Here is a 10,452-nt window from a genome sequence, read left to right as displayed (position 1 = left end):
TAAGCAATGATGTTATGAGTTAAGCCTTTATTCCTATAAAGCTTAGGTGTAAAGCTTGACATAAGCAATGATGTTATGAGTTGAAGCTTTATACCTATAAAGGTGTTGTACTTGATTGAAGAGATACACAAGTCACATCATTTGTAGTCATGCAAATAGCCTCTCTCTAGGAGCTTTGTCTTTGTATTTGATTTTCAACAAAGAAATGATGGTTCCAAGACACCCACCAGCAGTTCATTCAAGCCTCTTGGAAAGACTAGGTAATGGAGTCTTTTGTGCCAGGCTCGTTTAAGGCTTATCAAAGGCTGGAAAATGGTGGGTGTGCCTTATGTTGCCTGAATGCATGCAGACTTATCAAGTTCCCTGCCTGCCCACTTCTAGTTCTCCTAAGTCTACAAAGCCCAACTCCCCAATTCAAATGCAACATGTTTCAAAGGTAGTGCGAGCTATGAAGACTCCAAGAGTCCTTCGTCCAGCTACTGTGTGGGAAGTCATTGGAGCCCTTTGTCAAGCTGCTGTGTGAGAAGTGGAGCCCTAAACCAAGCAAATGTGTTCCCTAACTATCCTCTGTCGGGCGCTATGTTAAAAGTTGTGGAGCCATAACCCAAGCAAGAAAGCTGCCCAAGAGTCGAGCTCAGTGCTGGGTGCAACTACTGCCTAGCTTTCCTCGGTTCTGTTTACGTGACATTTTTCCAAGCCTTGGTGCAGTCATGCACTAATGTGCTTGCTTGTACAGCAGAAAGAAATAGTATAAATGAATGCATGATAGCATGCAGAACATAGGCTAGCACCATTTCTGATTTTGATGTAAGGTATCTGCATATCTTAGGATTAGGTCCTTCACTTCAAACTTCACAATAATGTCCACAATGGCTTGAGCTTCACGCTACCCAGTCAAGTATTTGGTTAGCATAATAATACATTTTAAAAAAACATTATGAATCCATTTTCATCTTGGAACTTGTATGCCATGTATGTAAAAGGAATTTCAGCAAATACTTACACTTAAGCTTGTCATCTACCTATTGCTGAAACAGTCTTGTTCTACTTCAGTGAAATTGTGACTGTCGAAGGAGAAGGGTCTTCATTAGTGAACAAATCCTCTGAAGTAGAGAGGCACCTCAACATGATTTTTTGGTGACAAAATTGTATTGAAGCCGAATTCCAACAAGAGAGAACAAAACCCATAAGCTCCGGCATTGTTCAAGTCGTACTCTTGTACAAGCTTTGGATGATAAAGCAGGAGCCACTACTCACATTTTTTGCTTGTAACTATTTGATGATATCAAGGCGAAGCTTTCCTGCTTCGTTTCTTGGACTTTCCAAGTGTTTCATTCCCACTACCCCTTCTGACTTTCCCTCCAAGACTCCTGGCTGCTGTGCCTTTGTTCTGAGAGCTCATTACAGCTTTGACAAAGTGCTGTAAGCGCCACAACGTCGAGGCATCCTAAAGCCACACAAACAAATAGCATAGAAAGGATGATAAGTGTTTCAAAACGTCAAAATCTCTCCCCCACAGAGACTTAGCATCGTCATAAGCATGCGTGTTCACATGCATGCTTGAGTGTCGATCATATTCAGTTTGGTGGATCTATATAAGGCTGTATAAAAGCACAAAAAACAAAAAAGGTGATTTGAACAGACCTGAGCATCAATGTCAACTTCCACCTCTTCTCCACTTGCTTTGAAATCAGGGTTTTTTTGAGCAATAAGCTGAATAGCCTTGGATAGATCTTCGGGGGACAATTGACTCAAACTTTGTCCTAATTGCCTTTTCTCCTCTGTTGTCATCATCCTTTACACAAGTAACGGCACAAGATTGAGATAGAAAAGACAACCATGCATCAAGCAAGTGTGAACCTAGCTCAGCCTTCCGCCACATAGTCAATATGAAGGTGCAAGCATATGATTACCTGCATTGGGGTGCTACTTCTTGTCTTAAAACTTCCAGCTGTGCATTCAACTCATCCAACTACCCAAAAAAAAAAAAAAAGGAATTCTGTAAAACTTGATATTCTTCAGACTCCAGCCAAAGTTCAATATGGACAAAACAAGGTGGTATACCTGATGGTTCAAATCAGACGCATGCTTTTCCATTGCCACTTCTTCTGCAATCTGGAGGGTCTCCAGGTCTCTGATGTGAGCTTCTCTTTCTTCTTGACGTCTCTTGGACTCCTGAAAATTGGGAGAATATCATCAATAACTACTTGCTGCGTTACATGTCTTGTTCCCCCAAAGCATGAATGCGAAATTAGAAGAACTAGATGGCTACCCAATGCTAGAGGTGGGCCAATGTGAAGATAAAATGCCTAGGGGAGGCCCAAGGCCTTGAAGGCTAAAAAGCGCATGTGTAATGAGGGAGTCTAGAGGGCCTTGCCAGTCCTTGAGATGGCAAATGTGATGTGGTAAGGCCTGCGGGATGCCCAAGGCATTATTAACATTCATACATGATAAAGGCCTTTTAACCTTCATACATGATAACACACTTAGTCGGGAAAGGCGAATAGGTAAAAAGATGGACATGCCATATCTGACGATGGGCGGTAAAACTCTACTTCCACAACCCGTTGTTGGGTTCTCCAAGGGAAATGATTGGGGGGATGTACGTAAACACCCTGATGCCTTGGAGTTGGGCTCCCCTCTTCACATTGGGCTCCTCGAGCACTGTCTAGATCCCCTAATTATGCATCCGCCCTTAGGTATAAACACTATGTAACATGCTCCTCCATAATTTCCAAAATACAACTTTATGCGAATAATACCTCCTCTACAACTTTGGGCTCGAGTGAGGTCTTCCACTTATCTTCAAATTTCTCTGACAGAGTCTTGGCCATGAGGTGCACATCCGTCCCTTCCTGATTATATGTCATAGCATTCGTAAACACGAGCCGTACATCATCACAGATCTCCTGCACATGCTTGTAACCAGTCCCATCCTTCGCTTCCATTCGATTGCGAATGGTTCCAAGGTCCATTGGTTTCTTTATCACCTATATTTACACATTAGCTCAACTTATAGTCGGTCCAACCTTGCTAAAGAAGTTGTAGGATGAAATTATGTGCTTGAAAAATGCCCTGCCATCAGTAAACTAGATGTCTAAGACAACATTAAAAAGAGTAAGCCCTGATCATACAATGCAGTAGACGAAAAAACCTCATGTGTCCACACTCATCTTGTGGCATCCTCCTCATGGACAGAGTATAGGCCATAATATGCACTACATGCATCCTCCTCCTCATGGACGGAGAAATATTGTATTAATATCATTAAAGACCCAAAGGATCTGTGAGACCAAAAGATATTACATATGATCCATGTATACTTGAAACAGAGAAAATGGAAGGAAAAAATCTTATCTGTCTATCCTATCTAGAGAGAGAGAGAGAGATTACATCATAATAATCATGTAGTTTGAGACCTTCCACATCCACAGGCTTCATGAAAGGCCAAGCCCACTTATGAGATGTGATCTGCAAATAACAAATGGCATAGCAACAAACGTTCAAGTTCCCATCCAACTACCTTAAAGATGTGTGTAAGATGGCTGGGGGCCTGGGGCTTGCCTTACCTATTGCACAAGGATAACATAGCCTTACAACAACAACAAATAACAAACAACTGATCAAACAAAACTTTAAACCACTATGCATGTGCATGTATAACAAGCCTTTACCTGCCGCAATATTGTGCCAAATTGGCGCATAAGCTCCCCCATTCGTTTTGCAGTAGCGGCCTCCCGACGTGCTGCATCTGTCTGCTGCTGCTTCTTGGCATTGATGGCAGTTTTGTCCTTGTCGCGATCTTTCGGATTCAAACTACCTTTGGCAAAAGAGACTTTGCCTTTGCTCAGAGAAGCCTTCAGTTGGATAACCTCATTCACTTGTTGCTCAATCTGTCATCTCCACCCACGTATATAAGCCTCAGATTCCTCCTGCATATGGTAAGTACGAAACACATAGCTTCCATATTTAAGTCTCTAACATTTCATAGCATTCACTGTTGTTACACACAACTGTGACCATCTCCTAGAGCCTTCAGGCTCAATAGAGGACACAATGAATCTATCATTGGCAAACCAGTAATGAAATATTAGGTTCACAACATATTTCAAATTGAAACCAATAAACCAGCATTCAAAATTAACCATCCAATTGTAGGTCCCCAGGCCTTGAACTGCCCCTAAGCCAAGAGACTGCATTGAGTAGAGTGGCTATGCAGAGCCCAAAACTGTGACATACACTGTCACCAGGGTTATCAGAACCTTCAGAAACGTACAAATAGTACAGGTTGAGTAGAGTGTCTATGCAGAGCCCAAAACTGTGACATACACTGTCACCAAGGTTGTCAGAAACTTCACAAACATGCAAATGGTACAAGTTTCAAATGAGTTCCAAAAATTTCAATCCCCGAAGGAAAGGTACTGTATGCCTGTACAAATGTACACACACACACACACACACACACACACACACATACATACACATACACACATACATACATCCAACAATACATACATACATATGTACAGAAGTAGTATGTATGTATGTAATTATGTAATATGTATATGCGTGTGTGTGTGTGTGTGTGCGTGCGTGCGCGCGCGCGCACGCGAAGATTTCTAAGGTACCATATGTTAAAAACGATGCGGGCTGTATCACACGTCTCGTCTCGTTTGACACAAGTTTCGAACCGACTATGACTGTCACAAGCTGTGTCCAGATAAGAATATGTTTGGGGCATCTGGACACAAGTGGGCAACCTTCATCAGGAAGGGGCTTCTGTGGGCATACGGTAGAGCACCAATGGGCAGGCAGACCAGGCAATAGAAGGGAATAAGGCAGGCAAAGCAATAATACTGACTATTAGTACTTGTGAAAATTAATATTTTTGCGAGAGAAAGCATGTCATGAGCAGCCCGACCAGTTTGTGTGTGACTGAAAATGGCTTATTTTAACCACTTCATTAGATTATTGTTGAGGTTAATAACGTGAAGCCTATATCTTAGAAAGATTAATCATTAACATAATTCACCACAAAAGCATGAAAGATGAAATTAATTTATCTCATGACCATAAACACTGCACTAGGGACCAAAGATGGGTCGACCCCCCTTATAGTATTGCATTACCGAAAGAGTGTTGATTTTTGTACAAGCTTGGAATGACTGGGTGCCACTTGCACACCCTCCCAAGTGTGACATGGACATACTTCTATCCATTGGCCACCTCAAAGGACGAATACATGCCCAGATTCATGTGTTTGTAAGGGCTATTGTGCAAGATCATTGTAATATTGTCCAATGAGCAGCCCAGTGTGGACAGACTTATTTTGTGAGCACACTATACATTATTATTACGGTTGGTAGAGTTGGTAGCCAACTCACCAACATTAGACACTATAAATAGGAGTCTAGGCCATAGCCATATTCATTCATTGATCAGTCAATCATCATTGAGTTGCGAACTCAAGAGCAGTGCTACCAGTGAGTATCTCTATTCATGTTATTAATACACAGTAGATTAGGTCATCCCTCTACTGTGTATTGAGCATGAAGAACAAACAGTTTGTGCATGGGTTTAAGTCTGTGATTAGGCACCAAATTGTCACCAATTTGGCTCTTTCACACACTGTCTGGAACCAAGGAGTGTACGGGGGAAGAAAGCTGAAGCATCTATCGACAAAGTTTGGCTTGAAAGATGGCCACACAACATGAGTAGCATGGGATTTTATTCATCAAAGTGGCTTATGATATTTATGAGTCAATGTGTTCACACATCATTTAAGTGTGGCCGGGCCTATTATTATTTTGGGCATGTAAATATGGACAAAAGGAGGTGCCTATAGAAAACTTGGCCATCAAACTTGTGAAAAGCATAAAACCAATATGTTTGGCACATCAGTTATATCTGACCAAAAAGGGGGGAAAAGCACATCAAAAAAAGTGCTAGTGGACTTTATAAAAGCATAAAAACTGGTATTTTTGGCCCATCAGCCACTTTTGGCAAGAAGGGGGAAAAAGTACAGCTATATTTGGGGCTGGCCAACTTTATGAAAGGGATGAGTGATGCGCATCAGACACACACACGAACCGCAGCCTTTTCCTCTTTTTGGCGTGCAGACCGTACAGCTGGTTTTCTCTCTCTACGCTGACCGTACAGGTGGACGTACAGGCGGCAGCTTTTCCCCTCTCTCTCTTCCCAGTTTGCTGGTCGTACAGAAGGGGGCAGCAGGCGGCAGCTTTTCCTCTCTCTCTTCCCAGTTTTCTGGTCGTACAGAAGGGGGCAGCACGCGGCAGCTTCTCCTCTCTCTCTCTCTCTCTCTCTCTCGTCAGTTTGCTGGCCGTACAGAAGGGCCCAAGGGGCAGCAGGCTAATCTGTTTACTGGCCATACAGCAAGTAGAAGGCGGCAGTTTTTCCCCCCTCTTTTGGTGCAGCCGTACAGCTCATCTTCCCTTTCCCTTGCGCTAGCCATACTCAGTAGTGGGTGGTTAGGCGCTAGGGTTCCTCCTTGTGCTGTCCTTGTACGACAGCCGTACAGCAAGTACAAGAATTTCTCTTGGCTGGTCATCCAGGTGGACAGCACACTCTCTCTCTCTCTTCGCTGGCCGTATACAGGTATCGAGGACAATTTGTGCAGTGGTACATCAAGCCAGGCGCATTCCTCTCTCCCTTGCACTGACCGTACAGTGGTACAGCAGTCGAGCAGGTTCTTCTCTCTTTTGCTCAGGTTGTACAGTGGTACAGCAGCTAGGCCACACATCTATCTGATTCACATCATATCTCATCACATCTATTCACCTCACATCTCATCACCTCTATTCACATCACATCCATCCATCCACATCTATCTGATTCACATCACATCTATTCACCTCACATCTCATCACCTCTATTCACATCACATCCATCCATCAATCCACATCTATCTGATTCACATCACATCTCATCACATCTATTCACCTCACATCTCATCACCTCTATTCACATCACATCCATCCATTCACATCTATTTGATTCACATCACATCCATCCATTCACATCTATCTGATTCACATCACATCTCATCACATCTCATCACCTCTATTCACATCACATCCATCCATCCATTCACATCTATGTGATTCACATCACATCTCATCACATCTATTCACCTCACATCTCATCACCTCTATTCACATCACATCTATCTGATTCTCATCACATCTCGTTAAATCTATTCATAGAATTTAAAATGCTTGGATAATACTTGATGCTCATAAATGCTAACTGATTGATGTTTATGGATGCTAAGTGGGAGTCGGACCCCCGTGCTCGAGCTAAGACGAGGTGTTGGACATGTCATCTCCAGCCCATTTTACTCCATTTTATTCCACTTTTTATCTATATATTTATCTTATGTAATTAGGAATTTTTCCCATATTTTTCAGCTATGTTATAGCTTAGTTTTAGGTTTTTTTAGACATTTTATCATTTGTCCAAACTAGTAGCTTTTTTGCTACAGCCGGCTCACTCCACAAACATGTATATAAGCATGGACATTGTTCATTCATAATTCATTCAATACATTTCAAATCTTGCCTGTCTACTTTCTCTTGTTTGATCTCTACTTGCTTCCGCTTCATATTCACATATTCTCACAAATTGTGGACATGAACATCTCCTAAACCGCATTCCGAACTGAATGGGCCCACTTCGAGTTCATGGTCATGCCCTTTGGTTTGACAAACGCCCCAGTTACATTTATCAGCATGATGATGTGTGTGTTTCGGGACTTGATACACAAGTGTCTTCATTTTCTTGGATGACATATTGATTTTTTTAGCTACGGAAGGGCAGCACAACATTGACATAGAAAAAGTGATGAAATTGCTAGAAAGCAATGAGCTATATGTAAACAAGAAAAAATCGAAGTTTTATCTATACGAGGTTCATTACCTTGGATATATAATCAGTGCCGAAGGAATCCGATTAGATCCCACAAAGGTGGTGGAAATCCTCAATTGGGAAATCTCAGAAATTGCTTATGATATTTGGTCGTTTTTGTGGGCGGTTAAATCCCGAGATAGCAACTTCGTGAAGAGGTCCACCGTACTGTCCTCCGTCGAATAGAACTCTAGCAAGATGTCATCAGCAACGAACAGTTCACCAACAAAGTGCCTCTGTATGACCGTGGGTTCCTCCAGTGAAAGCCCAATCCTGCCATGCAACCTCTACAACCTTACCACCTCACAAGCAGCATCACAAGTAGCCCAGTACTCTGCCTTTGTCAACGACAAGGTAAAAGATGACTGCCTCTTACTGCTTCGTAAAACTGCACCTGGGCCTAAAGTAGATCTCCTTGTGTCCGGATCTCCTCCCCAATCTGAGTCACTCCAACCGTGGAGTCAGACTCCATCCATCAACCCCCCTCCTGTGTAAAAGAGTCCATGATCCTTCACATGCTGCAGAAACCACAAGATACGCAATCCTGCCTCCCAAAGAGTCATCTGCGACCATGAGCTCAACTGCCTTATCAGGAAGCTCCCGTCCAATCTGGTATCCATCAACCAAATCAATGAACCATTCTGCTTCCGAGTCAAAGAGGCATCACACTGCTCACAAGGATCAACACCTATTACGGTGGAAAGCCAAATCCTGGAAACCTGCTGAACACCACGCAAGGCCTTCTGAAACCTGTCAACCACCCCCTCTGAATCCAGAAGCCTGGAGAATTCCACCTCCTTCTGCAAGTAATCAACTGCCACCTGCCTGGCTTTCCGAGAGGTCCCCGTGGAAAGAACATCCTCATCTACCGGAGTTTCTTTGTCCAGAATACTACAAGACATCAGAGCAAAAGTTACATGTTGTCACCAATTGGCCGACCATTTGGTCCATCTCCAGTTTTGTGTCTCATTCACTTGAGGCCAGGGCGGTGTCTCATGTGAAGAGGCCAGTATTTTTGCTTGACATGGACGGGAGCCAGACTAGTGCCACCCGTGTGTTAGCAGGATGGTGTCGTATGGAACCTTTTGTGTGTGTGGGGGTGGGTGCATGGTCACCAACCCACACCACCATGAAGCTGGCCGCCCCCATGCAAACGTGGGGAGCCGACCAGCTGTGGTCATGTTACTACCGCTCCAATCTCTACATAAAAGAACGACCACCCCACCCGTAAGGGGGATACAGCCGGGACCATCTACTGCGCATGTTCTCCAACAGGTGGTGGTGCAGGATAGTCCAAGCTTTTGGAGAACCACGGTCCAAAGGTGCTGAGATCGGGAGAGCCAGGCGTTAGTACGGGAGCGCCTGTTTGTGCGTGGTCCTGGAACGGGGTGCTCTCCGCAGATTCCAGTGAAGACATAGGACCGTAGAGACTGGACCACTCAAGTGGTCGCTCTCCTTCGAACATCTACTTCGAGCCTTTTGTTTGGTACTGTATTCATTTGTACATGGACATCATCTGGTTCTTTGAACCCATGGAGCATTGTATTTGTTAAATACTCCCAATAATATATCATATATTGAGGGGGGGGTTGGCCCGTTCCGGCCCCAGTGCTGGTGTCCATCTATTTCATTTCGAATTTCAGTTGTTATTAAGTTGTCCATTTCAAATTGTGATATTAAGTTGTGCTATTACGCGTGTGGGTGTCCAACGGAGTCTATTCCCACTTGACGGGATCGGTTTCATTGGTATCAGTGTTGGGTTTTACACGTCTGTATGCACCCACGGGAGTGCTAGTGATCAGTCTAGGACCACTGGGGCACTTTTTACTTCAGTTAGTGGAGGTTTTTTCCCCCAGTTCACTCTAGTTCAGTTTATTAGTTATTTGGTCCACCCGGCACACTTATGGCCGGCCCATGTGAACCCTTATCTTTTAGGGTCACCTTTATGTGGTGGGATTGTACCTCATTTTTAGTATAGAATCATAGGAGCTGCACGACTCACTCTCTCTCTCACTGTGTGTGTGTGTTTGCTCTACTGTGTGCTAACCCTAATCCTTTCCCGGACCTTCATTTGGTATCAGAGCCTGGAGAGTACCCGTCGTCAGTTGCTGCTGCAGCCCGCCATCAGAGAGAGCTGCCCGTACTGCTGCTGTGTCTGCCCGTACTGCCTGACAGCAGCCCGTACTGTTGCTACAGCTCTGCCCTTGACCAGAAGTCGCCGCCGCCAGCAACTCAGCAGACCAGGCCACCGCCTGTTGCTGTCTCCAGGCGCCGTACAGTCGCCGCCCTCCTGCATACTCTACGCTGCCCTCCTGCAGCTTTGCGCCGTACAACTGCTCCAGCTCCAGCTGCTACAGCTCAGCTCGACGTTCAGCCAAGCCAGCTGTCTGTCATCAGCACCTGCATATGTACCTGTAAGTGAATCTTCAGTTTGGGTTTTCCTTCTGTAGATTGTCTCTGCAGGCATTGGCAGAACATTTGGGTGCAGGTATTTGCAAAGCAGTTGGGTGCAGCATTTTTTTGGGCATT

At 44.2% G+C, this 10,452-nt stretch overlaps 1 protein-coding gene across 2 annotated transcripts in view; it reads right to left on the bottom strand.

The window, feature by feature from the left end:
- Window positions 1-793: 793 nt before the first annotated feature.
- Window positions 794-10,452, bottom strand: part of LOC147628623 (transcription factor GTE6-like) — a 28,294-nt gene continuing 18,635 nt past the window's right edge. The window contains exons 2-9 of one of the 2 annotated variants that reach the window (XM_086813816.1): window positions 3,675-3,893; window positions 3,394-3,471; window positions 2,763-2,990; window positions 2,065-2,175; window positions 1,914-1,972; window positions 1,645-1,795; window positions 1,258-1,447; window positions 902-1,103 (exon numbers count right to left, since the gene is read on the bottom strand). In XM_086813816.1, the coding sequence (XP_086669942.1) occupies window positions 1,286-1,447; window positions 1,645-1,795; window positions 1,914-1,972; window positions 2,065-2,175; window positions 2,763-2,990; window positions 3,394-3,471; window positions 3,675-3,893 (1,008 nt within the window). In that variant the 3' untranslated portion in view covers window positions 902-1,103; window positions 1,258-1,285. Of the gene's footprint in view, window positions 1,448-1,644; window positions 1,796-1,913; window positions 1,973-2,064; window positions 2,176-2,762; window positions 2,991-3,393; window positions 3,472-3,674; window positions 3,894-10,452 lie in introns of both variants that reach the window. The other variant, XM_086813815.1, reaches the window with a different exon arrangement.

The sequence above is a fragment of the Cibotium barometz genome, chromosome 19 (assembly GCF_041138505.1).
Source record: "Cibotium barometz isolate CiBa-2024 chromosome 19, ASM4113850v1, whole genome shotgun sequence".
In the NCBI taxonomy this organism is placed as follows: domain Eukaryota; kingdom Viridiplantae; phylum Streptophyta; class Polypodiopsida; order Cyatheales; family Cibotiaceae; genus Cibotium; species Cibotium barometz.
This window is presented reverse-complemented; position numbering and strand designations above follow the sequence as displayed.